Source organism: Pantherophis guttatus, chromosome 1 (assembly GCF_059756535.1).
Source record: "Pantherophis guttatus breed Tessera chromosome 1, ASM5975653v1, whole genome shotgun sequence".
Lineage (NCBI taxonomy): Eukaryota > Metazoa > Chordata > Lepidosauria > Squamata > Colubridae > Pantherophis > Pantherophis guttatus.
In genome coordinates this window covers 210761623-210789049 of record NC_142063.1, presented here as the reverse complement: position 1 = coordinate 210789049, position 27427 = coordinate 210761623, and the positions used below count along the sequence as shown (strand labels likewise).

Genomic DNA, 27427 nt, shown 5'->3' with positions numbered 1-27427 from the left:
CAATTGTATCCCTTTCGCTTTTCTGAAACATAGGTTTTTTTAGGCTAAATATGTTTTTCATATATGCAAAATTCATCAGTGATCAGCTGATATAAGTGAATATTAGACTTTTCAATTCTGAACCCAGTTTAAAAAAAAGGGGGGGGGACCAAACAGAAGGCTAACAAAGCACTTCCATGATGCTGAAAACAAAATATGCCCGTGAAGCTTCCTAAGTCAAGTTTGACTCAAAGGAAACATTACCTTCACTAAGTTGATTACTTGAAGTGATATTGAAAACAGCTTTCATAATATTTTTAAGTTAAGGTTTAAATACTTTATTTACATATTCTGCTTGGTTTAGAAGAAATAGATGGGACAACTATAATCTCAAGAATATTGGCTCAGTTCATAAAAATGAGGAAGTGCTGCATTTAAAAACACACCTGCACTTGACTTGCGTATGTAAAAGAGTAATTCTGAAGCTGGATTCTATATCAACATTCCAGATAGAGTTTGAAATAGTAGGTCATTGTTTCCCTTGTTTTAAATAAAGAATTAGCTATTGTCTTTGTAAAAATACAAATTAGGCATTCAATTGCAAATTTGATAAAAGTGTACATTTCTTTTCCTAATAGCATGATGATCTGTTACATTTGATTATCTAATTATACCTGGGTTACTGTATGTTGAACAATATTAGATTGTTTAAAATAATCCAGTGTGCCTGTCAACAGGGATTAGTAGCTAGTTCTTATGGTACTAATGCAATGTTGACATCATCTGCTTTATTTGGGCTCTGCCCTGATTTGATTTGATTTGATTTGATTTGATTTAGAGATTAAAGATTGGGAGAAGGCAGAGTTCAACTTGAATTTGTATCTCAAGATCTGGGAACAAATGGATTTGATTTGAGCCTCTTCAAAGTTGTAATAGTATCAAAATGCCTATAGATGCTTCATGGGGTGAACATAGGAAGAACGGAAGATTCATTAGAAGACATGGTTGCTGTCTAGCTTCAACTGGGTGTCTTCAAGAGTTTCTCCTGTTTTGAGGCAAAAATAAAAAGGTTGAGAAGAGGATAGCCCAGCAAACCACCTAAGATGCATTGGCTTAGAGCAGTAAATATCCTATCCCCAAAGTTGGTTAAAAGTACCGGTATATTCTTTTCCACTTGTTATTCTGGACTTCCCAACTTGGCACAACACTGCACAATTATTACTAATTTCTCCTTGTGGACTGATAGCTTTTTTGGGATACCTGGAGGATTGGCACAGTTACCTGAGAAGCTCCCCACCTAGGAACTACTCTTCTATCATCGGGTTAATTGGGGTACCAGGCTGGGAAGGCATGTTGGCAAAGTTTGACCTCTTCAGGGCTGGATTTGGAAGAACGTCTCCTGAAACGACCTTACTGTGTGATGTAGCTTTGCTGTTTCTGCTACTTAATTTGTAGTGTGACTGGAGCATTTGCATAACTAATTGGCAAGCTCTCCTGGGGGGAGTCATTCATAGGTAAGCAATGAGGAGCATCAATTCTAAATGTAAGTTAGCAGAGGCAGCAAAAGCAAGTAGGCATGGTGAGATGCATAGGCACTTGTAGCCTTCAGACTTAAAAAGAGTAAATGTTGAGGCTAGTACCTATGTATCTAAATACCCATTCACTGTTAAGAGCAAATATTAGATTGATTGGCCTTCAGCCCATGCACAGAACACGAATTTTACTGCTTCCAGTTGAATGGCTAGAAACCTGCATAGAACAGGGTTCCCCAGAGTAGGCAAAATTGTCTCCCCAAGATTCAATGGGATTATGTGTTATTTTATTCATAGTCCTATCAGTTAAAGTAGTATCTTACATACAATAAATGCTTGGGGGGGTGGGTGTCAGTGAACAATCTGAAACTTCATGAGAGGATTGAGGAGCTGAAGAGTTTGGCGACCTCTGCACTGGAAGAAAAGACCCAAAGCTTGTGAGTAGCTGAGCAAATGAAGGAAGTCCAAGGCAGTATTAGTTTTTTCATCTGAAGGGCAGGGATTTTAATGAGCTGATAACATTCATTGGGCCATCAACAACATCCTTCAGTCCAATGGGAGTGGCCTTGCAATATTATACAATCTATAGCTGCCAAAGCAGTGTAAATATGTCACGGAACCTTATGAAGCACTTTAAAAGACTTCAGAATGCTTTGAATCCACCTGATCCCTACTTTGTTGATTCTTTTTTCATCTGATGGATGCTTCTTTGCACATTCCTATAGAACACAGACTATGTGTTATCAAGCCCTAATGGGTCATGTTTATGTATTATTTGTTATGAGTGACTGTATATTGCTCCATTCATCTAAGTGGCTTCCTAACCAAGGAACAGCTTAAAAATGATTTAAGAATGAATCCTTGACTCTGACATTTTTGGAAGTTTCCATGTTTGCAGATTGTTGGCAATTTGAACACCACAGCAGTCAGAATATTTTCCCCAAATGCGGATATGCATGCACTCTCTGATCAGTTATGGTATGGATTGGGATTGAGAATTAGAGCACGGAGGTTTGGGAAAGAGCATGGAGGCATGAGGGAAGGATCAGGTGTCCCACTAATGTATTTTACTATAGAAAAGGACAGTTTTGCAGGATATTCTCCCCTATTCTTATAGTGATCACTATCCTACTGCCATATCCAGTGCCCAACAACATTGGGCCTCTTTGCATCTCTAACATTGTGGAACAGATAAAAATGGTCACCAAAATTTATTTATTTAATTTTTATCCCATCTTTATTATTGTTTTTAAATAATTCAAGGTGGTGAACCTAATACTCCCACCTCCTATTTTCCCCACAACAACTATCTTGTGAGGTGGGCTAGGCTAAGAGAGTGACCAGGCCAGTGTCACCAAACTGACTTTCAGGCCTCAGGTGTGACCAGAACTCACTGTATCCTAGTTTCTAGCCAAATGTCTTAAACCACTAGATCAAACTGGCTCTGTTCATACCGCTATTGCTTTATTTCTATGTTACTGCTACTGACAGGCTTGAGAAACTGCTGGAGAATTACGGCAAAATGGTCCTGTGTTTGCTTTGCCGACCAATAAGATAAAAACAAGGCATTTGTGCATAGCTCTACTAACAACTAAAGTGCCCTCCTGCCATAAGGCTTCTCAAATACAGGAATCACAATTCCATCTCTAATTGACATATCTCAGAATTGTTTGGAAGATGATGATGAGATCCATCTTGTAGAGATTCTGTAATAAATCCTCATCTACACTGTAGTCAGCATTGCCTAGTTAGTATTTCATATTCTTCTTTTTCCTAAAAACATTTCTAAGAGCTAGGGCAGGAGTCCCCAACCCTCAGGCTGCAGCCCACTAATAGGCCGTGAGCCATTTGGAACTGGGCCACAAAAGAGATGGGCGAGTGTGCATGTGCATTCTTATTTCTGTGAGCTTGCCCATCGCTCGTGCTGAACCATCCCCTATCCCCACACCCTCATGCCAGTCTGCAAAGCTGTAAAGGTTGGGGAAATCTGAGCTAGGGGATTCCAGAATATTTTTATTCTTATGTGGAGATTTAACAATTACTGGCAGGTTTTTGTTTTTTTTTTTGCAAGTGTTCTTTGGGCCAAAATGAAAAGCAGAAAAGAACTGTAGTTTCTTTCCTTCTTTCTGGGGCATATTTCTCTCAAACAAACTGTGGATCTTGCTCCAAATCTAGCACACGTAGGTGTGGCTGACTTTCCTAGCTGGTTTGGCCTCAACTGACCCTCATTATTCAGGGTCAAGGCAAAGTGGAGCTTCTGGCAGATTCCAAAGAGCGTCTGGCAGCAGAGTTAAGATTGCTGACATTTCAAAATCAGTGCATGAGAACGCTCAGCTATGGCAAGAACACACCCAAATAAACAAGTTTTGCTTGTAGGCGAGAAAGGTGAGGCAATAACTGTCCAGAAAATAGTCAAGGTGTACTCTTGCTAAAAGGTTTCAAGAAATGTGATTATTGGGCTATAAGTGTGTGTTTGAATATGATTTAGAGATTTGGCAATGATTTGCAAGCTTGTTCATTCTGTTATGAAGCTACGGTAATTAAGGAGGAATCTGTTCAAAGTTAGGCCTGGACCATTTAGAGCTTTATATCAGGGGTCTCCAACCTTGGCAACTTTATGACCTGTGGACTTCAACTCCCAGAATTCCTCAGCCAGCATGCGCTGGCTGAGGAATTCTGGGAGTTGAGGTCCACAAGTCATAAAGTTACCAAGGTTGGAGACCCCTGCTTTATATCATGGGATGTATTAACAGACAGTGCTGATCTTTGTAAATGTTCCCAGCCTCCACCATAGCAATACAGGATTTGATGTTTGCATGGCTTCTGAGGGAAAGCTGAGGCCAAAATAAAACAAATTCTGTTTACCCACAGCAAACTTTGAACTTTTGTTCTAAAGCAGAAATGCAATCTGTCTGTTATTATGGGAGGGGCATGAACATGGCATGAGTATACTGGCTTTTGATGGAGAATAGTGACAGACTTATGAGTAAACACTAGAAATAATTTTTGCCATGACCTTTTTGGCCCTAATGTTTAGACTGTAAATTATGGTAGTTAAAACCGGTTTTATAAGGAACTGTTTAGAGATATATAATCCAAAACAAATTCAGGATGAAAAATAAATCAAATGAACAAATAAGAGTATTTTTCCTTTCTTGTTTAAAGAAACCTGACATGAAAGCTATCACTACTAGCGATCAAACTGATGATTCAACAAAAATATGAAACCTCTTCTCCCTATTATGTATCTGTTTTGTCCAACAGACATCTCTTTGCAATAACACAGAGAAGAGGGCAATGTTGATTATAGAATGTTATTGCTTTGTGTCAGGACTGCTGTAGGTTGCTGCCCTCATCTACTGGACTTTCTCTTTCTTTCTTTCTTTCTTTCTTTCTTTCTTTCTTTCTTTCTTTCTTTCTTTCTTTCTTTCTTTCCCTTTTTCTTTCTTTATTTTTGAGGAAGGAAAGAAAAAAGGAATCCGCACATTAAGATAACAAGAAACAGTGCTACCACATTGAAAATCCGGGGGAAATATTTTGCAGTTCATGAAAACTCAATTCACATATGCAACAAGCTGCTTTGATGACTGAGCCATAACTCTGCCTATATTTGGAAGGGATTAAGCTGGAAGCTTGTGGACCTCACAAATTGCTGTAACTATCTTCCAACACAACAATCCTATTGGCTAAAGTTGCTGGGAGTAGAGTTCAGCAATGTCTGGGATAGTTTGCTGGTTAATCTTCAGGATTTACAAGAATCCTGAATTATTGATCAGTACATTAAAATATTGGGGCTGGAAGTGGGAGGGGAAGGAGAAGGGAAAGGGAAAGGAAAGGGAAAGGAAGGGAAGGGGAAAGGGAAAGGAAGGGAAGGGAAGAGGAAGGGAGGAGGAGGAAACGAAGGGAAGGGAAGGGGAGGAGAAGGAAAGGGAAGAAAAGGGAAAGGAAAGGGAAGGGAGGAGGAAAGGAAAGGAAAGGAAAGGAAAGGAAAGGAAAGGAAAGGAAAGGAAAGGAAAGGAAAGGAAAGGAAAGGAAAGGAAAATTATTTAATGTTTGAGAAAATGAATATGTTAAAGATGTAGGGCTGGATCAAAAATTCATACTTGGTCAAAGCAAGCCCCTTTGAATGTAGCTCGACTGAGAACAATTACATAAAAGAGGAGAGAAGATCTGAATCTTCTCCTTTCCCTAGAATCCCAGGGCTTCTTCTTTTGCAATTCTCCAGACCTTAATCAGGAGATTAGAGGCAGAATAGATAACATTCACTTCCTCTCCTGTGCAGAGGTCACAGGAAAACATTCACAGGATTTTTTAAAAAGCCTTTTGACTTTCTATTCGCAGGAGGATTCTCCCAGATCCTGTCTCTTGTGAACTGCACACCTTCGAGAAAGAAGCAGCATCGTTTCTTCATTTTTACCTGGCCACTTCAACAACCTTTCAACCTGAAATAAAGAAACGAGCAAGTTGGAGCATAGTGCAATTTGCTTGTAGTCATTCAGTTATATTGCTATACCATTGCTATACCATCATGACTTTGATTATTAATCAATATGGAATGCATGATACACATATGTGAGATTGGGTGTTAATGATAAGGAATATTAACCTTAACCCTAACTTTAACCCGATCTTCCTGCTGGCTCAATTTAGTCATTGATGCTTTTCCAAAGCAGTAATTGATGAGAGAGTTCATTGAAAAGAGATGCGACTGAATGGCAATCAAAGCTGGGGTGCTCTACGAAATCCCTGCAATCCAAGCAATGGGAAACAATTGCTTCAGGCATCCAGTGATGGTGCAATGCTAACGATTCAGCACCAGAGGATTTATCTTCATGTTTCCATTGCTATTTCACAACATGCTGCTTTATGGTAGTTGTATGTAAACTTCCAATTGTTCATTTTACAAACCAGCACGGGACACACAATAAACGAGAAATCAACAATGGGATACCGGCAAGATCCATAATGGCAGAGTGTCACTAGATGTTGCCTATTGTCCTCCAATATTCATTAGTTTTTTCATTAAACTCAAAAGATCTTGGTGTCACACTGAGTTTCAAATTTTCATCTGCGCTTTCAAAATTCATTCTTACGTTTACGCACACAAGCATTTATTTATACATAAACAACCACCTCAACAGGTGATAGCCTACAGTCAACATTGTCTGACTTTAAAAGGTAATCAATACTGATAGGATCCAGTCAGTACATGGATGGGAGACCACCAGAGAATTCCAAAACTAAGTAGCCAAACCAGGAAGCAGAAAAATATTGACAAAACAACAAAGACAATTGCAAGCTGCTTTCTTATTGATAAGAAACGTGTATCTGTGCTCATCAGACCCCACACTAACTGGGGAAATAGTCATAGGAAACAGTATTCAAGGACGTCAATGTTTATATATATATTAGTGTCCATGAAATTGCACTTAGAATTCCCAAGACGGTTTCTTTAGATCAGGAATCCCCAATCCCTGGGTACTGGTCCGTGGCCTATTAGGAATCAGGCCACACAGCTGGAGGTGAGCAGCAAGCAATTGAGCGAAACTGAAACCATCCTCCCCCCCCAGTCTGTGGAAAAATTGTCTTCCACAAAACCAAGCTCTGGTGCCAAAAAGATTGGGGACCACTGGCTTAGATGATGGGTGAGCATAATTCCTTACCACTTCAAAATCAATTGAATGTATAAACTATAGGTAATCCTTGACCACAATTGAGCCCAACATTTCTGTTGTTAAGTGAATTTTGCCCCATTTTACGACTTTTTTGCCACAATTGTTAAGTGAATCACTGCAGTAGATAAATTAGTAATCTGGTTGTTAAGTGAATCTGGCTTCCCCATTGAATTTAGCTGGTCAGAAGGTCGCAAAAAGATGATCACATGACCTTGGGACACAGCAACGGTCATAAGTATGAACCAGTTGCCAAGCATCTGAATTTTGATCACATGATCATGGGGATTTTTCAAGGGTTGTAACTGTGAAAAATGGTCATAAGTGACTTTTCAGTGCCATTGTAACTTTGAATGGTCACTAAATCAACTATTGTAAGTCGAGGACTACCTGTATGTACTTATTTTTTAAGCAGGAAAGTGCCATGAATTTGCCTACATGGAAGCAAACTAACCTTGATCCTATAGCCTGCTGTAGGAAAATACATTGCAGCTACTCCACGTGAAGGAGAAAGAGTTCTGTTTATACTAGTGGTATTTTAGGCTTATTTCAAGTTCTAATTAAGTATACCATCTTGCTGTTATAGTCCGTAAAATCTAAATTATTTTTCTCCAAAATATTCATGTACTTTGAACACTTAGGACTACCTATATACCAAAGTATTTTTTTAAATATGCAAATCAAGAGGCATTCCAATCCAATGTCTATCTGCTCTGAAATTGGTCCAGTTCAATTCAATGGGATTTGTTCTTGGGCAAAACCATATAGGATTATAGCATTCGTATAGAGAGAAGCCAGCACAGTCCCAGTTCCAATGAATCTCCTTCTGAATCCACTTGTAATGGTATGTGAGAAAGACCTAGGGAATGGTTAGATAAGAGAGAGCATAGCCCGCAGCTACGTAATGGATGGAGAAAGAGGCTGAGAATGGATCCTCCCTAGCTTCTCCGCTGTAAAGGAGATTTGTATTTTCAGACTTGGAAGATTCTGTTAAGGTAGCCTTAACAGTAAAGAAAAATGAGCTCATTGGTCATGTTCCTGTCTGGTCTAACTGGAAAGGCTGACACATATACTAAAAGGCTGGATGTAAGAAAATCGGTATACTACAGGTAGTCCTCAACTTACAACCGTTCATTTAGTGACCATTTGAAGTTACAACAGCACTGAACAAAGTGATTTATGACCGTTTTTTCACACTTACAACTGTTGCAGCATCCCCATGGTTATGCAATCAAAATTTGGATACTTGGCAACTGACTCGTATTTATGATGGTTGGAGTGTCCCAAGGTCATGTGATCACCTTTTGCAACCTTCTGACAAGCAAAGTCAATGGGGAAGCCAGATCTACTTAACAACCATCTCACTAACTTAACAATTGCAGTGATTCACTTAACAATTAAAGCATGAAATGTCATAATATGGGGCAAAACTCACTTAACAAATGTCTCACTTAGCAACAGAAGTTTTGGGCTCAGTTGTGGTCATAAGTCGGGGACTATCTGTATAGCAATATAAAAGCAATGAGCCATAAAAGTTTTCTTTTTCTCATATTGGGGTTCATCAATCAAACCCCAGCCATAACTCGCGAGGAACAAATTGCTTCTAACTATTCTTTTTTGGGTTACAAGAATCTTGTTTTTATCCAGCAATTCACAGGTGCTACATATTGGAACTACTGCAGCAGCTAGAAAGGCGAGTAAACATTTGTTTTGTGACTGGGAAGAGAAAGAGGTCACACAAACCACAATGCAAACCCTAATGGCTAATCTGACTACTAAGCAGCTTATTTGTTCAGGAGTTGACAGGGGTGCACCTTGAACCATTCTGACATTGAAATGCAGTCTATTTATTTGGCAGGTCCTTGCGTTGTCAGGCTGCTGAGAATGAACTGATGCTTGTGTTCTGAAGTTAATTAAAAGAGTAATCTAAATGAAGCAAGTTCCTGATGAGATGCCAGCTGTAGACAAAGGCATTCCTATCCACCGATACAGCATGAGAAAGCAAGCGACATGCAAAACTAATTATGAAACGAGGCAGTGTAGAGTCTCTGGTCCTGAAAACACTGCAGTGTGGAAGAACAACACGAGCTCGTTCTGTGGGTACGTGACAGAGGCAGAGGAGAAGGCATTCGGCTGCTGCTTGCATTGCGACGGTGTAACACTCCAAGTGGGCTTTCCTCTGTGCTCATTTTCATTCTTTTTGAGACATCCTCCGTTTAGGTTCAAGCTACCATCCCTTTCACATTACAGCTGTCAACTAGTCATTAAACTGGTGGGCTGTCTTGGTTCTAAAACCTGGCTGGGGAATTCTGAGAGTTGAAGCCCACAGGTCTTAAAGTTGCCAAGTTTGGACACCCCTGCTCCAAGGGTGAAATCGAGCAGCTTCTAATAGGTTCTGGAGAACCGGTAGCGGAAATTTTGAGTAGTTCGCAGAACTGGCAAAAACCACCTCTGGCTGGCCCCAGAGTTGGGTGGGAATGGAGATTTTGCAATATCCTTCCCCCAGGAGTGGGGAGGGAATGGGAATTTTGCAGTATCCTTCCCCTGCCATGCCCACCAAGCTACACCACGCCCACCAAGCCACGCCCACAGAACCAGTAGTAAAATAATTTGGATTTCACCACTGCCCTGCTCTAAAAGGGAGCAGTACTTATGAGGGATAATGACTATGCCAATCTTCCGCAACTTCTCTTTCCAAATGTGGACAGTGCCTACTGGTCAGTTAAAACAGGTTAGTCTCTATGTCATTTCTGTATGGGGCAAAATATCCAGAGTTTGAACAAGTATTACAAGACAAGAAACAAGGCAGGAACATTTTAGGGAGCTCTTTGGATCTTTCAGGTGCTTGAGGTGAGGCATATATTTGATTCACCACCTTGTTGGAACTTCATACAGTGACCAGTCTAACATTTGCCACAGAATAATCCATCCATGACTACAGAATTGCACAGAGCCCCTCTCTGCCTTACCTGACTTCTATATTAAAATTCACTTTTACATAATGAAAATGGAAAGTCAGTGCGCTGTAAACCAAAAGCAATCTTCTGGCATGTGAGATTTCCAAGAATCTTTCCCAAAAATGAGGTTGGCTATAGCCAGTGTTTGGCTAGAGGCATTCCCATCCCTTCCTAAAAAAGGAAAAGGATAATATAGAGCGGGGTCTCCAACCTTGACAACTTTAAGACTTGTGGACTTCAATTCCCAGAATTCCCCAGCCAGCAAAGCTTTGCTGGCTGGGGAATTCTGGGAATTGAAGTCCACAAGTCTTAAAGTTGTCAAGGTTGGAGACCCCTGATATAGAGCATCTGTTGAGAAGGAAATGGCAGGGAATATTAGTGCTTGTAACTGATTATGTCCCCCATTATGAATGGGCAGCATCCCCATCAATCATTAGTGAAAGTGCTACACAATGTTCTCAAAACCCCAGATCCAAAAAGTCAAGAACCCTTTCCTTGGCTTTACTTACATACTTAGAACCCGGGTCTCTTCCCTGGTCAGGTGATTACCGTATCTTCATGGGCAGCAGCAAGTTGTTCAGTTTGGTCTAGTGATTATGGCCCTACGCTAGAAACCAGGTGACTGTGAGTTCTAGTTCCACCTTTACCATGAAAGCCGGGTGACCTTGGGCAAGTCACTTTCTTTCAGCCTAACCCATTTTACAAGGTTGTTGTGGGGAAAATAGAAAGAGGGGGTTGACTTATCTTTTTTTTTCCCATTGCATCCAAAGTTGATCTAGCATACCAATACTCCTCCTCCTCCTTCTCAGGGTTTAGACTCTCTTAAAACATGTGCCCTACCGTTTAGCAATAGACACTCCCATAAATATATTTCAAGGCAGGATCTGAAGCAAGAGTGGGCCTGGATGGTAATACAACTAAATGAAAAAAGCCAGCATTTATACCTTGGTCTTATAGAGAGATCACAAAAAAATTATCTGAGGAAAATTCACAATATTACACAGGAATTAAAGCCAGTAATAACAGCAATTGGCTACACAATGAATGATGCAGTGGGGTAAACATCCTAAGACCAACTCAGCTAAGCTTGGGTAGGGGGTGAGGAGAATACAGAAAACTCCCCACATTTGAAAGAAATAATGGGATTTACCATTGAAGGTTGCTCCCTCATAAAATATTTTCAATCCTGAACTATGCAGAGTTGCAAACATATGATTGGTTATTTTAAGTTTCTCCATATTGTTTGGTTATGGTCCGTTTCCTTTATTCTTTGAACCTACTTTATTCACTAACCTTTGACCCTTGATGTTTATAGTTCTTAATGGATTTTTGTTCCCTATCTTCCCTTTTCTCTTCTCTTTTGCCGCCAACTGCTTTTCAGAGCTATTTAATTTGTACACCTCACTACTGCACGATAATAATAATGATTCTTATTATTATTAGCTTTAGATTGACTTCCTTGCTTGGTTCTGCTATGTCGCACCGTGTGCATTTTGGTCCAACTCTTTTATCTGTCTTTTATAAAGGATCTGTAATAACTGATTTTAACTTAACTGGGTATGCATGGAAGTATGCTCTACCAATTGAGCGGTAGAGCATTTAATCAGCAAGAATAAAACTCTACGCCATCCTTAGAGTTGGAAGAGGACATTCGGTCTTCTGAGTTCATTTCCCTGCTTGGTGCAGAAATCCAAATTAAGGAAGAGTTTCCTGTGTTTGAAGACATCCAGAGAAAGGGAGCCCACCATTTCCAAAACAACTACTTTATCCTCCGCTGACAACCATTTCTGCAAAATCCCCTCATTGTCGGGATAACTGGGAAGGCAAGCGCAGCTTTGGTATCTGTGGCAACTGAGATTATAACTCCCCAACCTCTGATACAGTTGTATTTACTGCTTTTGTTCAGAACATGCCATAAAGCCTTCCCCGCCACTCACCCCCCCATCTCCCCCCCCCACACACAAAGCACATAAACAGGTACTCATTTAAAGGTAATGGGCACATTCTCGAGAAATACACAAAATATTTCCTTCGTGATACCTAATTTTTATTAGTATTTTTTTTCCCTCCCTTCGCAAGCCAAGTTGAGCTGGCGTGTAATTGGGAAGTCTGGGTAAGGTTGAAAGGAAAGCCCGACTCCGAACCTAAGAGCGGTTTGGAAGCCTAGGAAGATCGGAAGGGATGATGATGATGATGATGATGATGATGATGATGATGATGATGATGATGATAATAATAATAATAATAATAATAATAATAATAATAATAATAATAATAATAATAATAATAATAATAATAATAGAATGAAGCGCGATTAATGGCACGGTTATGCATTACCTGGTGGGCTACCCGCTGGGGAGTGGGGTGGGGGGCGGGGTTAGCCCTGGGTTTCCCTTCCTACGGCAGCGGCTTGCCACCAGCGAAGCCGCCACCTCAAACTCCTCCAAGGGAGCCGGGCATGCCAGGCAGAGGGTGCCGGCCGGGGTCTCGCCCGCCGCAGGGAGAGAGAGAGAGGGAGAGCAGACGGCGAGCGTCTGGAATCCCACCCTTGGAGCTCCCGTGATTGACACCCCAGAGGATGGCTCGAGCTTTCCAAGCGCAGAGCCGAGCAACCAATGAACGCGACTCGGGGGCGGGCCTTGGCATCAGGAGTATCTGTTACTTTAGACTCGCCGGCGCTGCTGAGGGGAGCCCAGAGCCGAGCCGGACGGCGCAGGTGAAGGGCGCGCGAAGCGACCGAGCGAGCGAGAGAAAGAGACCCGGAGCGGACACTCGGGGCCGGGGGAGTCGCCAGCGCTTGGACGGCGGCGGGTCCTGCTGAGGGGCCACCCGGCTCCACTCCTCGGCTTCCCCGGCGGCAGCCCCCATGGCGACCAAAGGACTTTAAAGGAGTTCGGGGGCTTGGTCGGCATCTGGGCGATTCCGGGTACGCAGCTGTCGTCGATCCTTCCCACCTTGCAATGCTCCTTTTTTTGGGAAGGCCCGCCAGCGGGACAGGTTTTGCTTGCCCGCGACTGGGGCATTTTTTTTTTCTTCTTCTACCGGGCCAGGAGTTTAAAGAAAGGGCAGAGCCACGACCGAGCCTGGGGTGCAGAAGCGTGCGTGATAAAGCCGGAGAGCGGCGGCTTGGAAGCTCCCTGACTTCTCGGCGAGAAGTGGCCGCCGCCACCGCTTTGGAGAAGGAAGGGAGGACGACAACTGGAGACAAAGCGAAGAAGGGGCGGGAGGAACGTCTCGCCGGGACATCTCAAATCCACCCCTAGCCCGGATGTGGCTTCGATTCTTTGGGGAGGGAAGACCATTTGGGTGCCGTCCGAAACAGGCGACCTCCCCGCCGCCTCTCTCCCCCCTTTTTTCCCCTTCCCCTTTGTGCACCGCTAGGTCTCTTAGGAGAGCCGGCAGCAGATCGGGGGTGGGTGGGTTGGCAAAACGGGGCAGCCCGGGGGGCTTCTCGCAACCTCTGGCGACCAGGAACCATCCCCTGCCTGTCTTAAGGGTAGGGTCGGGCGAAAGGGTGGGCGTGTTAGGGGGGGGAAAAAAAGCAAGAAGGATCGGTCGGCGACAGGTTTTTTTTTCTCTTCCTTGGCCAAGATGGGGCGCTGAGACCCCTCACAATCGGATCCCCTTCTCAGCTTGCGCCCCCTTTTTCCTGCCGTGTGCGTGTTTCATTGTTGTGCTCCCACCCACCCCGGCCCCCCTCATGGCGTTAATCTCCCGCTTCTTCTCTCCCGTTTGCTGTCTCTCAGATCCGGCGATTCCTGCTCTCGCCGCGCCCTGTCATTGATGGGAAATCAACTGGATCGCATCACTCACCTGAGTTACAGCGAGCTGCCGACCGGGGACCCCTCGGGGATCGAGAAAGACGACCTGCGCGTCGGAGTGGCTTACTTCTTCTCCGACGAGGAGGAGGATCTGGACGAGCGAGGGCAGCCGGACAAGTACTGCGTGAAGGGCTCGAGCAGCCCGGCCCAAGAGTCCCCCACCCGCCACCACCACCACCACCACACGCCGCAGCTGGTGCTGAGCGAGACCCAGTTCTCCGCCTTCCGCGGCCAGGAATGCATCTTCTCCAAGGTGAGCGGAGACTCCCAGACTGGAGATTTGAGCGTCTATCCGGCGTCTTCCCTGCCCGCCCTGTGCAAGCCGGGAGACCTGCTGGAGCTGCTCTACCTGGGCCCGTCCGACCACCCTCCGCCGCCCCCGCAGTGGGCAGTCTATGTGGGCAACGCTCAGATCATCCACTTACACCAGGGCCAGATTCGGCAGGACAGCTTGTACGAGGCGGCCGCCGGCAACGTGGGCCGGGTGGTGAGTAGCTGGTACCGCTTCCGCCCCCTAGTGGCCGAGCTGGTAGTGCAGAACGCCTGCAGCCACCTGGGCTTAAAGAGCCACGAGATCTGCTGGACGAACTCGGAGAGCTTCGCCGCTTGGTGCCGCTTCGGCAAACGGGAGTTCAAAGCGGGCGGCGAGCTCCAGCCGGCCTCGGGCTCTCAGCCTCAGCAGCAATACTATCTCAAGATCCACCTGGCGGACAACAAGGGCCACACGGTGCGCTTCCAAAGCTTGGAGGACCTGATTAGGGAGAAGCGCAGGATCGATGCCAGCGGTAAACTGAGGGTGATCCAAGAGCTGGCGATCGTGGATGATGGCAAAGAATAAAAAGCGCGAGTGGGGAGGAGGGAGACCGGCCGTGGCCCGATCGGCAAGCACCACCCGTCTTCCCCTGGGACTCGCACCGCCGCCTGGTTGCTCGGCTTCTTCCGCCTTTTCTCTTCCTCCGGTCTTTCCCATGGAGGGAAACCCACGGCCACATTGCAAACGAAACCACCGGCTGCCCTTCCCTTGGCCTCGGCCGGAGGTTGGTTCGCCTCCCGCGAACCGGGATCGCCGTCACCACGATCCCGACCACCCGGAGGGAGGGGTGGAGGGGGGTGGGGCCGGCCCCGCGATGAGCAAAGTCTGTGGACAAAGTCACTCCGTGTTCATCATACTTCCCATCCTGCTTAAATAAAAAAAAAATGTTTTAAAAAAATTACCCCCCCTTTTTTTTCTAAAAAAAAAAAAAAAAACCACGTTCCTGGCTTTAATTCCCTAAGAACCATGGCGATTTTTTTGTTGTTAAGGTAAAAACAGAGATTAGTTTTTGGGGGGTTCTGCCTGTTCTAAGTGTGCAAGAACTTTGGATGGGGTGTTGTTATGGGAGAGGGCGAGCAACCTGGTGCCCTCCTGATATTTTGGCTGCAGTTGCCCTTGGCCACTATGTCCAGAGGGAGTGCAGTCACTTCTTTGCAGCATGGCAATTTTATAGGATGATAAATCTTGTCGTAGCATTACTCACCAGGGTTTTTAAAATCTCTTTTCTGAAAGGCTATTTATCAGTTATCGGAGTGTTAGACTGATATAAACATGCCGTAGAATTGTGAGGGGAAAAAATGGCCATCTAATGCAACTTACCTGGGCTTGTTTTCTGAGTAAGCATGTATAGGATTTCACAATACAGTTTCAGTCCTGGATCTGATTTTTATGCAGCTGTTGCCACCAGGACAATTACAGTCCCAGCGAGTTATAGTCTTAATTTGTTTGGATGGCATTAGGTAGTAAAAGGTTGTGCTTAGGCCATTGCATGGTTAAAACAGCAAAAAATACCTTCAAATTAAGTTATATTGGTGTCTGTATAGCATTTCCTCAGTGATTTTGCAAAAGCTAAGCAGAATGCAGTTGGTTAGTATTTGGATGGGGGGCCATCAGGAGATCTTGAGTTAAGATAAGAATTTTTGTAAAAAATCTGAAATTGCCAAAAATCCCTTATATGGGAATAAGGTCATCAAGAGATGCTTTATCTTTATTACATAGTTATGATTTATTTTAAGAGGTAGCAGTTGCCTTCCCCGCCTTTAGCAATTAATACAGTCTCCTGTTTGGAATGGAGATTTTACTTTATGGTAAAGCCATGTGGTGTTATTTAGGGTTGCCTGATGCCAAAATGACAGCACATCGATGGTAACATTGGCACATAAATACTGTATTGATTGAACTTGTATCCTATACAATAATTACAATATTTACATGTAGGAAAGTCACAGCATTTACATAATACTGAAACACATGTTTCAGCGTTTGGCACCTTGCAAATGACCATGTGATATATATGGTTACCTATTTATTTATTTACTTACTTACTTATTAAATTACCATACTTCCCATCTTGCTATCAATTACTGCAGAAGCAGTTGGATCTGTTCTGTTTCCTGCAACTGCACTGAAATTTCAAGAATAGTGAAGGGGATTTAGTCCCTTCATAATTCCCTCCTCCCTTTCTGTTGTTTTTGTTTTAGACTTCACAGGCATGGTGTGACTAAAATTGGGAAGTTGGGGCATAAATTTTATTAAGCCTATCCTATGCTTCAACCAAGGGACCAAATGATGCAGATTAAAAAGACCCTAAAGCTGCAATTCCATATCTATTTATTCAGAAACATCCCCACATTAAGGCAACTGGGGCTTGCTGCTCTTTGTGATTATACCCTATGAAATATAAATATTTTGTACATGGCCTTCCCAGACCTTGGAACTGCTGCTTTTAGAATTCCCACTTACCTCCTAATTTCCCCTGAATGTAAATTCTAGGTATTTTAATCAGGGCATGATTGGGGAAGGCAGGCTTGGACTGGATCAAAAATTACAAGGCACACAGTAGAAAGGGTTAAACTAAATTGTGTGGTGGGCAGAACAAGACTTAAAAAGTTGTTCTGTTAAACACATTGGAAGGGAGAGAAGATGGTTTCCTTTTTAATGACCCACTCAAAATTTTAACTTGTATTTCACTTGATAATGTTCTTAGTGGTTTCTTAAATGTTCCCTTCTGCTTGGAAGGCAGCCATGTTTCAGTGATCTAAAAAATTACTTTAATCCCATCTGCATTCTTTGGGACTATTATTTCTGAATAAACTTGCATAGGACTGTGCTACTGCTTATTTCTCCAGTTATAGTGGGGTGCTTGAGGGGAACTGGGGGCGATAGACTTAATCTATTCCCACAATCCATACCTCTCAAGAAACCAATGCTCATAGAAATGAAAACAACAATAACATAACCACAATAATTCAGATGTGGGTTGGAATTCTCATGTTTCTATATATAGATTTACTCTGTCCTTTTACTCAAAAGTAAGTCCCTCTTGTCTCCAGTAGACTCTCCTTTCAGGTAAGCGGACCCAGGATTGCAGCATTTCTGCTATGCATCTACAATCAGATACAATACTATCTGATTCAGTGAGGTTTATTCTGAGGTAAATATGTAGGAACTGATATCTTTAGATAGAACAGCCATATAGTTGGGATTGACTACATGGTAACCCATGAATCAGATTGAATGCAATATAATTGTGTTTTTGTATATGTTTCTATGGAATAATACTTGAACTCTTCTGTGCGATTACTCCAGCGTAATAATCCTTTTTCTTCCATGGGCCTACTTTGCTTAAGTGATTTATGAATCATTTCAGCTTTGGACTCCCACATATTACACAGCTATTGTATGCTCTGGTTCTGTGCCTGCCCAGAATATTCTTCAGGAAAACAAAGAAAGGTGAGTATAGATTCCAGCCGATAATAAGCTGTTTGTTGGTGATAGTTCTTTGCAAAGCCACAAAGAGATTGTTGCTGAGTTGCTTGAAATTCAAACTGATCACAAGCCCTATTTGGTTTGATTTCTTTGTTGTTGTTAAGTACAGAAAATGTACCTTGAAAGAGCGGAGTGCTTCATATATTTCAAATCTTTATTCTATTGTCTGTCCTCAGTGTTAACAAATCTGAGTAAAGAAAAACAGGAACATCTCCCAAAATAAAGTATTCTGCGCGGAGTACATTCTAATTCTATTAACATGATGTTTTTGTTCAATTGATCAATTTCTTGCAGATACTCCTACTCTGAAAGCTTGTTAAGCAATAACATACAAAATTATGCATTTCTTTGCCCTTCACAATGCAATCTTCACATGTCTTAAATTAACGAATATTTATTGCTTCAATATATTATTTTGCTGTAGAATAACTGACAGTTGAATAGTGAGCATGGCAAAAATACATCAAATCTGAGGCTCGGGTAGGAAAGAAAACTGACCTCCAATGTTAGCCAGTTTATTAGTTTCAACTGTTCTGATCTGTAGAAATTCATTAAATAAATAAGAGGAACCTTTACTTCCTTCAAATTTAATAACCTGTAAATATTCAATTGGAAAGAATCCCACTGAGAATATAGTGGGATACGTGCCTGCTGTTCATAGCTTGGTGATAGCTAAATCGGTGTGGGTTTAACATTTGTTCATATGTTCACCAATGCAATGCTTATTAATTATGTGTGAACAGAAACAGTAGATGTAGTCACACGTGTATTGCTTTCTGCAAAGTATTTTGGCACAATCACACTCTATTGGTGCTGTAATCCATAGGAAGATCACTGATACATCCAATAGTCATTGAAGGCTTCCACTTTCCACATGAATTGGACTTCACTCCTTAGTAAGGGTATAATATGTAAACCTTCTAATGCAGAGGTGTCAAACCTGCGTTGTGACATTGTCATCACGTGACTTATCACAACTTTTTTTCCTTTCGCTAAACCGGGGTGGGCATAGCCAGTGTGTGACACACCCGGCCCGCGGGCTGCAAGTTATCCCTCTTAATGGGATAACACCTCTTTCTCCCATTTGAATGATGTCATCTCAGTGATGTCAGCAGGAGACATGCCTTCACCAGAGCCTCTCTTAAGAGGAGAAGTAATGCCTGAAAAAGACTTCTCCCTCTTTCTTAAATATGTGATGGCTGGCTGGATGAATTAAGCTTCTTAAGGCAAAAGGTTAGAATACCTTCCAATCCTGCCTATTCAGCAAATACTTTATCATTCCCTTTGATCCCACTCCATGCTGATCTGCTCAGACTAATCCATTCTGCACTGTTTTAGGGATCTTGAAATAAGGAGCGTGCTGACCACAAAAGATTTGAGTAGCTGTAGCTTTGTGGTGGTTTGTACTTCACATCAACAATGGTTACGTGTTATGTGTTTTCTGCAGAAGCATGCCAATTTCTTGGAAGCATTGCAATTGTGGGTTAATTTTTTAATACGAAGTGTTGAGTGCCTCAAAGCTAGATCAATCCTTCAGGACTTCATGTTCATTCCTTAAAATTTACTTCAATAGAATTTTATAGAGATCATTGGAAAGGATGTTTGTGTATGCATATTTTAGAATCTAGGGTCCAAATTATATTCGATTTCAAGTACTGATTTCAGATTGACACTACTTTAAATTTGTACTTGAGTGAGCGTTGTAGACTTTACAGATGCAAAAAGGAACAGCTTTGCAGAACAATCAGCATTTAAGCATGTTTGAGTCTTTCTCAGGGCCAAATATTTTGCCATATCTTTGCTTCTGGAAACTCTTCAAGTCACCCCTGTAATGAAAATTCCAATTTGCAAAAAAGTTACAACTTGAATGGTGACTTATGACCTTTTTGCACATTTACAACCATTGCAGTACTTCATGTGATCAAAATTCAGACACTTGGCAACTGACTCATATTCATGAGATGGTTCCAGTGTCCTAGGGGTCATGTAATCACCTTTTGCAACCTTAAAAGCAAAGTCAATGGGAAAGCCAGATTCACTTAACATCTGTGTTACTAACTTAACAACTGCAGTGGTTCGCTTAACTGCTGCAAGAAAGCTCGTAAAATGGGACAAAATGCACTTCAAACAAATGCTTCACTTAGCAACAGAAATTTTGGGCTCAGTTGTGTTCATTAAGTAGAAAACTACCTGTAATTCATTTTGGATTCTTGGTTTATTCTCCCTTAGTTATAAGACTGACTTGTAGAAAGGCTCCCACAACTGAAAATAGCAATATGCATTCTTGCCCATAGTGTAGTCCCATTCAGAAAGAAAAATGCTGAGAATGAGCAATTTAGAGAAGCCATTCTCCTCAAGCTCCGCTTTCAACATATAAATAGCAATACGCTTGGCTGAAACTTTGAAATTGATCTACACTCCAGCTAAAAATATTAGGTCAATCTGGTTCCCTTGGTTTTTATTATGATATGGTTTCAGTAGCACTAAATCATCTTAAATCTAGGCACTTGGTTTACGTGGGATTTGCAATAGACTTTCATATGATTAGAAATTAAACACCTACTTGAATTCTTAAAGCTTTTCAGGGCTTTGTACTAAAATTAATAAAATGATTGAATATGACAAGCCCTTTTTAAATAATTCCCCTAATTCTATCTCAACTGCTCAATTTGGACTCCATCACCAGTCTTTTGGCAATCTAGGAGGGCAATTGATCAAGAGTTCAGTAACAATAATGAACATTTGATTATAATAATTAACAATTAACTGGATGCCATGTACTTTCTTTCAGCTTGGTGGACTGCATATCGTACAGATTTGATTTAACCTGTATAACTTGATTAGGGTAAGAGAGAAAACTTGTTCCTTCTGATTGTGCAAACTACAAAACATCCTTTTCAGAATTTATAATGCAGTAGGCAACATATTTATTTTTGCTCAAAAGCAATAAAAAAGAAGAGTACCTTAAAAGAACAGGGATGGGCAACCAGGTATCTTGCAGGTGATTTGAAACAACCCCCAGGGCACTCAATTTTGATGGCCAATGGCAAGAGGTTGTGGGAGTTGTAGTATCTGGAGGACACAGGTTGCCTATGCTTTCCTATGGGGGATGATTGAACAAAAATGTTTTCTGTGAGTAGAAATTTCTCAGAGAAAGTATCTACCTCTGGGGAAAGTGCGTATAAAATAGATTTATTAGGAGAAGTGCACACAAAACAGCCCTAGTTATATTAATGTTCATGCTGTCTTTGTTTTAATTGGGTCCAATTGGAAGAGACTGAAATCAATGTATAATCGGGAAAATGATATTCAGAGTGAAATAGGTTTGTTCATTCCTAATGATGATTGTTCATCCCTCTTTTAATGTCCTATTCCTATGTGAGTGTGTCTAAGAAATAGAACTTAGATATGATACAATGTTCTACCAATCTATGCAATCCTTCTTTCCCGCTCTCTCTCCCCCCCCCACAAGCTGTAATCAGAATAGGATGCATATAGGGGGGGGGGCAATATAAATCTTCCAAAGTTATCAATGACCACCCCCAAAATAGCCTTGCTGCAGCATCTCCAATGTAGGCAGTAAAATTCTAATTGTAGTTAAGGTTGTTGTTTTCTTTCCAAACTACTGATTATGCAGACTTTCTCTCTTTCAGTCTGATTATTTGCACAAGGTAGTGGATTACTCAGGAGAGGAAGAAATTAATTAATCATTATCCTGATCCAGCCAAGTGCAGTGAAGCACATTAAATTCTGGTGATTTCACCAGCCGAGTTGCATAAGGGCTTAAAAGTTTCCCACTGAACAGTAAGCTTTTAATCTGAAATCCTTTGCTCTGGGTAATAGCGCCTCGTTTCCACCAGGAAGACCGATTCTGTATACATGGGATTGCAAAAGAAGCTGTACACTTCTGGCTGCAACATACCTTAGGATTTTTGGTTAATTACATTTTCTTGATTTTCTATTTTCAGAACATTTTTTAAAGTTAATAATTTCTCCACATAATACCAATTAATTTCTTATTATAGCAGTTCATCTTCCCTTGATTTTCCTATTCTAAGCATTGTTGCAATATCTTTGGAGAGCTTTCCAAGCATTGCTCAATCATAATTTGCTTTTATAAAACATATCAGTTTAATTTTAAGGCAAGCAGCATTACAATGATCTTTTTCCCAAGACATCCAAAGAGTGTTTCTAAATTTAGCCTGTTAAACAATAGTTATTAAACCAGATTTTCTTTTCCATTCCTTTTTAATTTCCTGTTAGGATGTCTGTCAGGTTGGGCCGGAAAACAAAATCTGTGATGATAAGAGGAAAAACTCTAGTCTGTGACTTCATGGAATCAGAAACATTATAGCAGACTTATAAAGTAATAATAGGTGGATCGGGCTAGGCTTCAAAAATAATTCCAAAAGGTTGCCCTGGAGCATACAAAACAGTGAAGAGAACATCTGACTAGTTCTTTACAAAGTATCTCTGTCTTTTTCATTCAGCAGCTGCCATTCAATCTGGGGAGAAGAGCTATTCCACAATTCTGCTGATATTTTTTTTTCCTCCTGTTCATTTGTCATTCGCTGATGCTGCTTGAAGGCTAAACATGCTGTTATTGGCTTAATCAACTTTCACTAGCATACTTCATCATCTAACAACTGCAGTCTAAACTTGCATTATAAGCATCATGGGACTTGTATGTTTGGGCATTAGCACATTGTGTGCAACAGCTTGGGTGACACCAGCGATTATGATTTCTTCACAAGCCACATGTAAATCTCTGTAGCACTGCACTTCCTTTTAAATGCCTGGTTGTAATGGTTTTACAAGCTTGTAAAGTTCAATATTATGGTGGGTCCCACCACATTTTGGATTGTTGGGATTTTTTAAACCTAAAATGGTTTCACAACTTGTAATACTTGCCTCTTCTGTTTTGTTTTTATTAATTTTGGAGTTACTCTACTTAGATATTATTATATTGATCTATTAAAGAAAGAAAATCTGTAAGATTTAAATATGAGATCAAATCATCATCATCTAGTCCTGTGCAGGGACATTGGGCAGCAAGTATTTTCCAACAGTTTCAATCATTCACAACATCTTCAGCATCCGAAGGGACATTAATGATCTTAACTTCCTTAAGGGTTTTGTGCCAAGTTTTCTGAGGCTAGCCTTGTTTCCTCTTTTCTCCAGGAGGTTTCCAACATAGTGTAATTTTTGGATGCCGGCCTTTAGGCATATGTAATACATGGCCCACAAGCCACATTTGAAGTTCATTCCCAGTTCTCAATAGGTATTCTAAATCTGATCTTTGTAGGACCTCTTCATTAGTGAGGCGGTCATAATATGAAGAAGTGGAGGAGTCTTCTCAAGCAGCATGGTTAGAACACACTTAACCATTTTCATTCTTGGTTGTACACTTCCATGTTTCACAAGCATATATTGCAGTTGGTATAACAACACTCTTGAAGAGTTTTTATCTATGTAGTAATACTTATGGCTGCCGCAGATCGAATAGGGCGCATGCATTGAAACACATCCACTGCCATTCCAATTTGATAGTTAATGTCCTTATCTGTATCTCCATTGATAGACATAATGCTGCCAAGATAAATAAATCGTTGGACTTATTCTAGAGCCTGACCATGGGTTGTTATAAGCATATTATCCTGAGCGCTTCAGACTTGCGTGAACTTGGTCTTCTCAAAATTTATACGTAAGCCAATCTTTTTGGCCTCATTATCTAAACTGGTGGTCATTTCTTGCAAGCACACCTTTAATTTCACCGAGCAGTGTGATAACATCTGCAAAATATAAATCTGTTAAAGATGGGCTGTTGCCCATAGGATGCTTAAAGCTAGAGTTATCCATAGCTATCTGCATAACAGAGTCCATGGAGAGGAGCAATAAGAATGGTGATAGTATACATCCCTGTCTCCTTCCTGTATTGATGTTAAAGAAGGCTATGTGGTCACATGGGTTCTCAAAATACTCCACACAATTTGTGCAAGCAAAGTGTAGGGGGAGGAGTTATTTTCCTTTATTTCCACAAAAGGAGAGCTGCTGTAACCACTTTTGAGGAGTGATGGGAAATTAACTGGTGCGTTACTGCCATAATGGCAGTCCAAGTGCCTCTTTTTTTTTAAATGTCTTACAATGCCAAGTGGACTTTGAAAAGCGAAATTGTAAGAGTGTTGATGCTTTTGAAATGGAAGGTTCCTAAGTACACCGTGGACAGCTTATGATTTTTGGATTTGCTGATTGAAAAGGGTTGGATATCATAATAAGTGAACTATGTCCTTGATGGGGAAGAAGTGAAAAAAAAGTATGTTTGTGCCTACTATAAGAAAGATCAGAAGTTGCTTCTTTAAACTTTTTAAATGTTTCATTTTTTTTCTACTGCACTTCTTTTTCTTATTGTCATTTTCTATATTTTCCCATATTTATCTTTTATCTATGTTCAAAAAAATTCTAATGAAAATCATACTTAAAAGAGAATGCTGTGGACAGGCAAGAATATAAACCAATGAAGCATTGGACAAATCAATCCAGAATTCTCACTCAAGACACAAGTGGCCAGCTTCAATTTGTCATTGTTTGGCCACATTATGTGCAGACCCAGCTCTCTGGAAATAGCTATAATCCTGGGAAAGGTGGAAGGAACGAGAAGAAGAGGAGCAAGGTGGATGGACTTAACTCTAGTGACAATGGATGCACTGTTGGAGTCCCTGAAAAATCAGGTTGGGTACAGATCACCCTGGAAAAAAATCTGTCTACATGGTTGCTAAGAGTTGATGCTGACCTGATGGGATCTAATCCATCAACAATGCAAAGGGCATCTTGAAACATTATATTGTCTGTGTAGAAAACTGATAACAGGCACCTTAACCAGAAAAAGAAACTGGAGAATATTCAAAAGAAAAACCTACAAAGTGAGGTTAAAAACTCTGAAAAATGTTTGTGAAATTTCAATTGAACCCTAAGAAACTTAAAAAGAATGCAATAGGTAGATTGGAGGACTGGTGGACTAGTTTAGACATATTATTTTCTTGTTTTTTGGTTGGCCTCAGAATAAAATGGGGTTACTTTCTCCCTTTTCTCATCTTTAATGCATAAGCAATTTCATTGAGAATGAAGATTACATCAGATGCTCAATCAGCTAGTAACTTCAAGCCCAAAAATTAAAAAGAAGGTGTGTGTGTGTGGGGGGAGAGAAACCTTCATTGCGCTCTCTTTATTCCCTATGTCTTGGAAAGATGGCATGCAGGGAGAAATGGGGCCTTTTCAATTAATCATTTTATTTCTCAAGGAAGATGTACAAGGAGATGCCACTCTCCTTGCTCCTCCATGTAAAGGATGGAAAATCCTCTGCCAAAGGATTTTCTCTGCTTTTTGTTTCTGTTAGGAAAATGCAAATAGGAGAATAGAAACGTGTCTTCCTTGCAGCTCTTTGGACACTTTCTTCAGGTTGAGTTTCTGGAGCAAGATGTATTTTGTATTTGGGTGTGTGGAAGCTTTGCTTTCTTCTTATAGGGGTGTAACATCAGAGGAGAGACAAAACTCCCAGCAAAGGCACATACTTTCAAGTTTGAAAGGCTGAAATGTGCCTGTTTTATCAATTTTTTTCTTTTAAAATTCACCTTTTTGGAGAAAGCATGTGAAATAGTACAGGATTTCGCACTGAGAATGAAGAAGGCATGAAACACTGTACCTGTTTTCTGGCTTTTCTTCTTCTGAAAATGAAACATGAGACCAAACATTGTCTCATGGAGCTTTAACATCAGGACATGCATGCTTGCTTGTTTGCTTCTTAGGTTTAGGAGGCAGCTTAATTTCAGGAGGGGAGGGGATGCTATTCCAAAGAAGCAGAGTTATAAAATGATTTCCCCCTGGCTCTTTGGTGCAGTGATTGGCTGCTGCTCGGAACCGAAAATGTGAGTGCGCGCATGTGCGTAGCATCGAAAAAACAGTGATTATATAGGATGTGATAGCACCAGGCGGGGCCAGACACTGGTCGGAACTACCGATTTGCTCGAACCGTCAGCAGCCCACCACTGCTTTGGTGTCAACAGAAGCATCTGTTTAGTGATGGAACAAAGTCACCCATTGAGGAATTGGATGAACACAGTAGATGATTCCAAAATACACCGGGGAGATGTTGGCTCTTTAAAGAACAAGCCGGACTGGTATGTCCATCTCAGCCTTGACCATCAATAGAGGAAAAGGGAGCCCTATCAGACTTGGGGGAGGGGAAGAAATGTTTTTGGGGTCTTTAGAGAGCTGGCTGGTTGTCACAGATGAGGGATTGACCTCAGGCAAGGTTGGAAGCTTGAGTTATTTGGCTAAAAAGCTGTTTTACCTCTTTCTAATCTCATTGTTAGAAAGAAGCGTCTCTTCTTTTGGCACCTTTAAGAAAGTTGCTTAAATCCAGGAATTGGCAAGAAGCCCTCTAGCACCCGCCTCAGCTTGGCTGAGCACCAGATTCCCAAAGTTGTGGTGGTTTCCTTCCCTATCTTTAGTTAGGTTGTGGGGGAGATGGCCAAGGAGTCCCCCTTCAATCCTCTCCTGGTTTCCCAGAGGACTTGTGGGGAAGGGAGAAACTGGTTAATGGAGGGGGGGGCAACAACAGGATAGGTACCTCATTTTCCAGTCACTGTTCATCTCCAGGCACAGATTACCTCAGAATCAATGTGCACAAAAAGAAGCTCTGAGAAAACAAGTATTAAACCCAGTGCTCACTTTGTTCTTATACCTTGTCCCAATGGTGAAATCCAAATGTTTTTACTACTGGTTCTGTGGGCATGGCTTGGTGGGTGTGGTGTGGCTTGGTGGGCATGGCAGGGGAAGCATACTGCAAAATCTCCATTCCCACCCCATTCCAGGGGAAGGATACTGCAAAATCCCCATTCCTTCCCCGCTCCTGGGGGAAGTATATTGCAAAATCCCCATTCCCACCCCACTCTGGGGCCAGCCAGAGGTGGCATTTGCCAGTTCTCTGAACTACTCAAAATATCCGCTACTGGTTCTCCAGAACCTGTCAGAACCTGCTGGATTTCACCCCTGCCTTGTCCCCTTCAGTCTTACCTTCAGCAGCAAAGGATAAAACATTGCCTAACGCATATGTAAGTCAAAAGTCTTAACTGTTTTTTTTTTCCTCTAGAGGAGATTTTATTTCAAAGAAATAAACAATGGGTTTGCTTTCTCAGTTCGTTTCACATTATACAGGTAGTCCTTGACTTACAACAGTTCATTTAGTGACCAAAGGTACAATGGCACTGAAAAAAGTGACTTATGACCTTTTTTCACATGTAGCATCCTCATGGTCACGTGATGAAAATTCAAATGCTTGGCAACTGTTCAAATGCTTGGCAACTGACTTGTATTTATGACAGTTGAGGTGACCTGGATCATGTGATCTCCTTTTGTGGCCTTCTGACAAACAAAGTCAATGGGGAAGCCAGATTCACCTAACAAGTGTGTTACTAATGTAACAACTGCATCGATTCGCTTAAAAAACTCTGTCAAGAAAGGTCGTAAAATAGGACAAAATCCACTTAAATGTCCCGCTTAGCAACAGAACTTTTGGCTCAATTGAGGTCGTAAGTTGAGGACTACCTGTGATAAGGAACAACATGTGGTTTGGTTGATCTGAATGTAGCATGACCTACCTAACATG

At 41.6% G+C, this 27427-nt stretch overlaps 1 protein-coding gene and 2 long non-coding RNA genes across 10 annotated transcripts in view; 2 read left to right on the top strand and 1 right to left on the bottom strand.

Moving 5' to 3' along the window:
• The window catches only part of LOC117674242 (uncharacterized), a 28215-nt gene extending 15567 nt beyond the window's left edge, over positions 1-12648 (bottom strand). For all 3 annotated transcript variants that reach the window (XR_004593777.2, XR_004593776.3, XR_004593775.3), the window contains exons 1-2: positions 12478-12648; positions 5892-5953 (exon numbers count right to left, since the gene is read on the bottom strand). This is a non-coding gene — a long non-coding RNA (uncharacterized LOC117674242). The remainder of the gene's footprint in view (positions 1-5891; positions 5954-12477) is intronic.
• LOC132711125 (uncharacterized) lies at positions 4927-6558 on the top strand. Its single transcript, XR_009621946.2, has 2 exons — positions 4927-5165; positions 5853-6558. It is a non-coding gene; the product is annotated as an uncharacterized LOC132711125 (long non-coding RNA).
• Positions 12649-12806: 158 nt separating the features above from the next.
• LRATD1 (LRAT domain containing 1) lies at positions 12807-24857 on the top strand. Of its 6 annotated transcripts, none has more exons than XR_015731306.1 (5): positions 12809-13066; positions 13887-14998; positions 17645-17727; positions 20555-20608; positions 24246-24857. XR_015731306.1 is itself a non-coding variant. In XM_087882371.1 (3 exons), the coding sequence occupies exon 3, from the start codon at positions 13924-13926 to the stop codon at positions 14797-14799; it is 876 nt and encodes a 291-aa protein (XP_087738497.1). In that variant the 5' UTR covers positions 12807-13066; positions 13191-13636; positions 13887-13923; the 3' UTR covers positions 14800-15172. The 6 variants fall into 6 exon arrangements, 2 of the variants coding, with proteins under 2 accessions (XP_087738497.1, XP_034288016.2); XR_015731305.1 differs by lacking the exon at positions 24246-24857 and adding an exon at positions 22257-22667; XR_004593774.3 differs by lacking the exon at positions 24246-24857 and adding an exon at positions 22254-22667.
• Positions 24858-27427: the final 2570 nt, after the last annotated feature.

Coding starts and splice junctions, on each gene's coding strand:
- LRATD1 (XM_034432125.3), top strand. CDS start 13,924: ATGGGAAATCAACTGGATCGCATCACTCACCTGAGTTACAGCGAGCTG.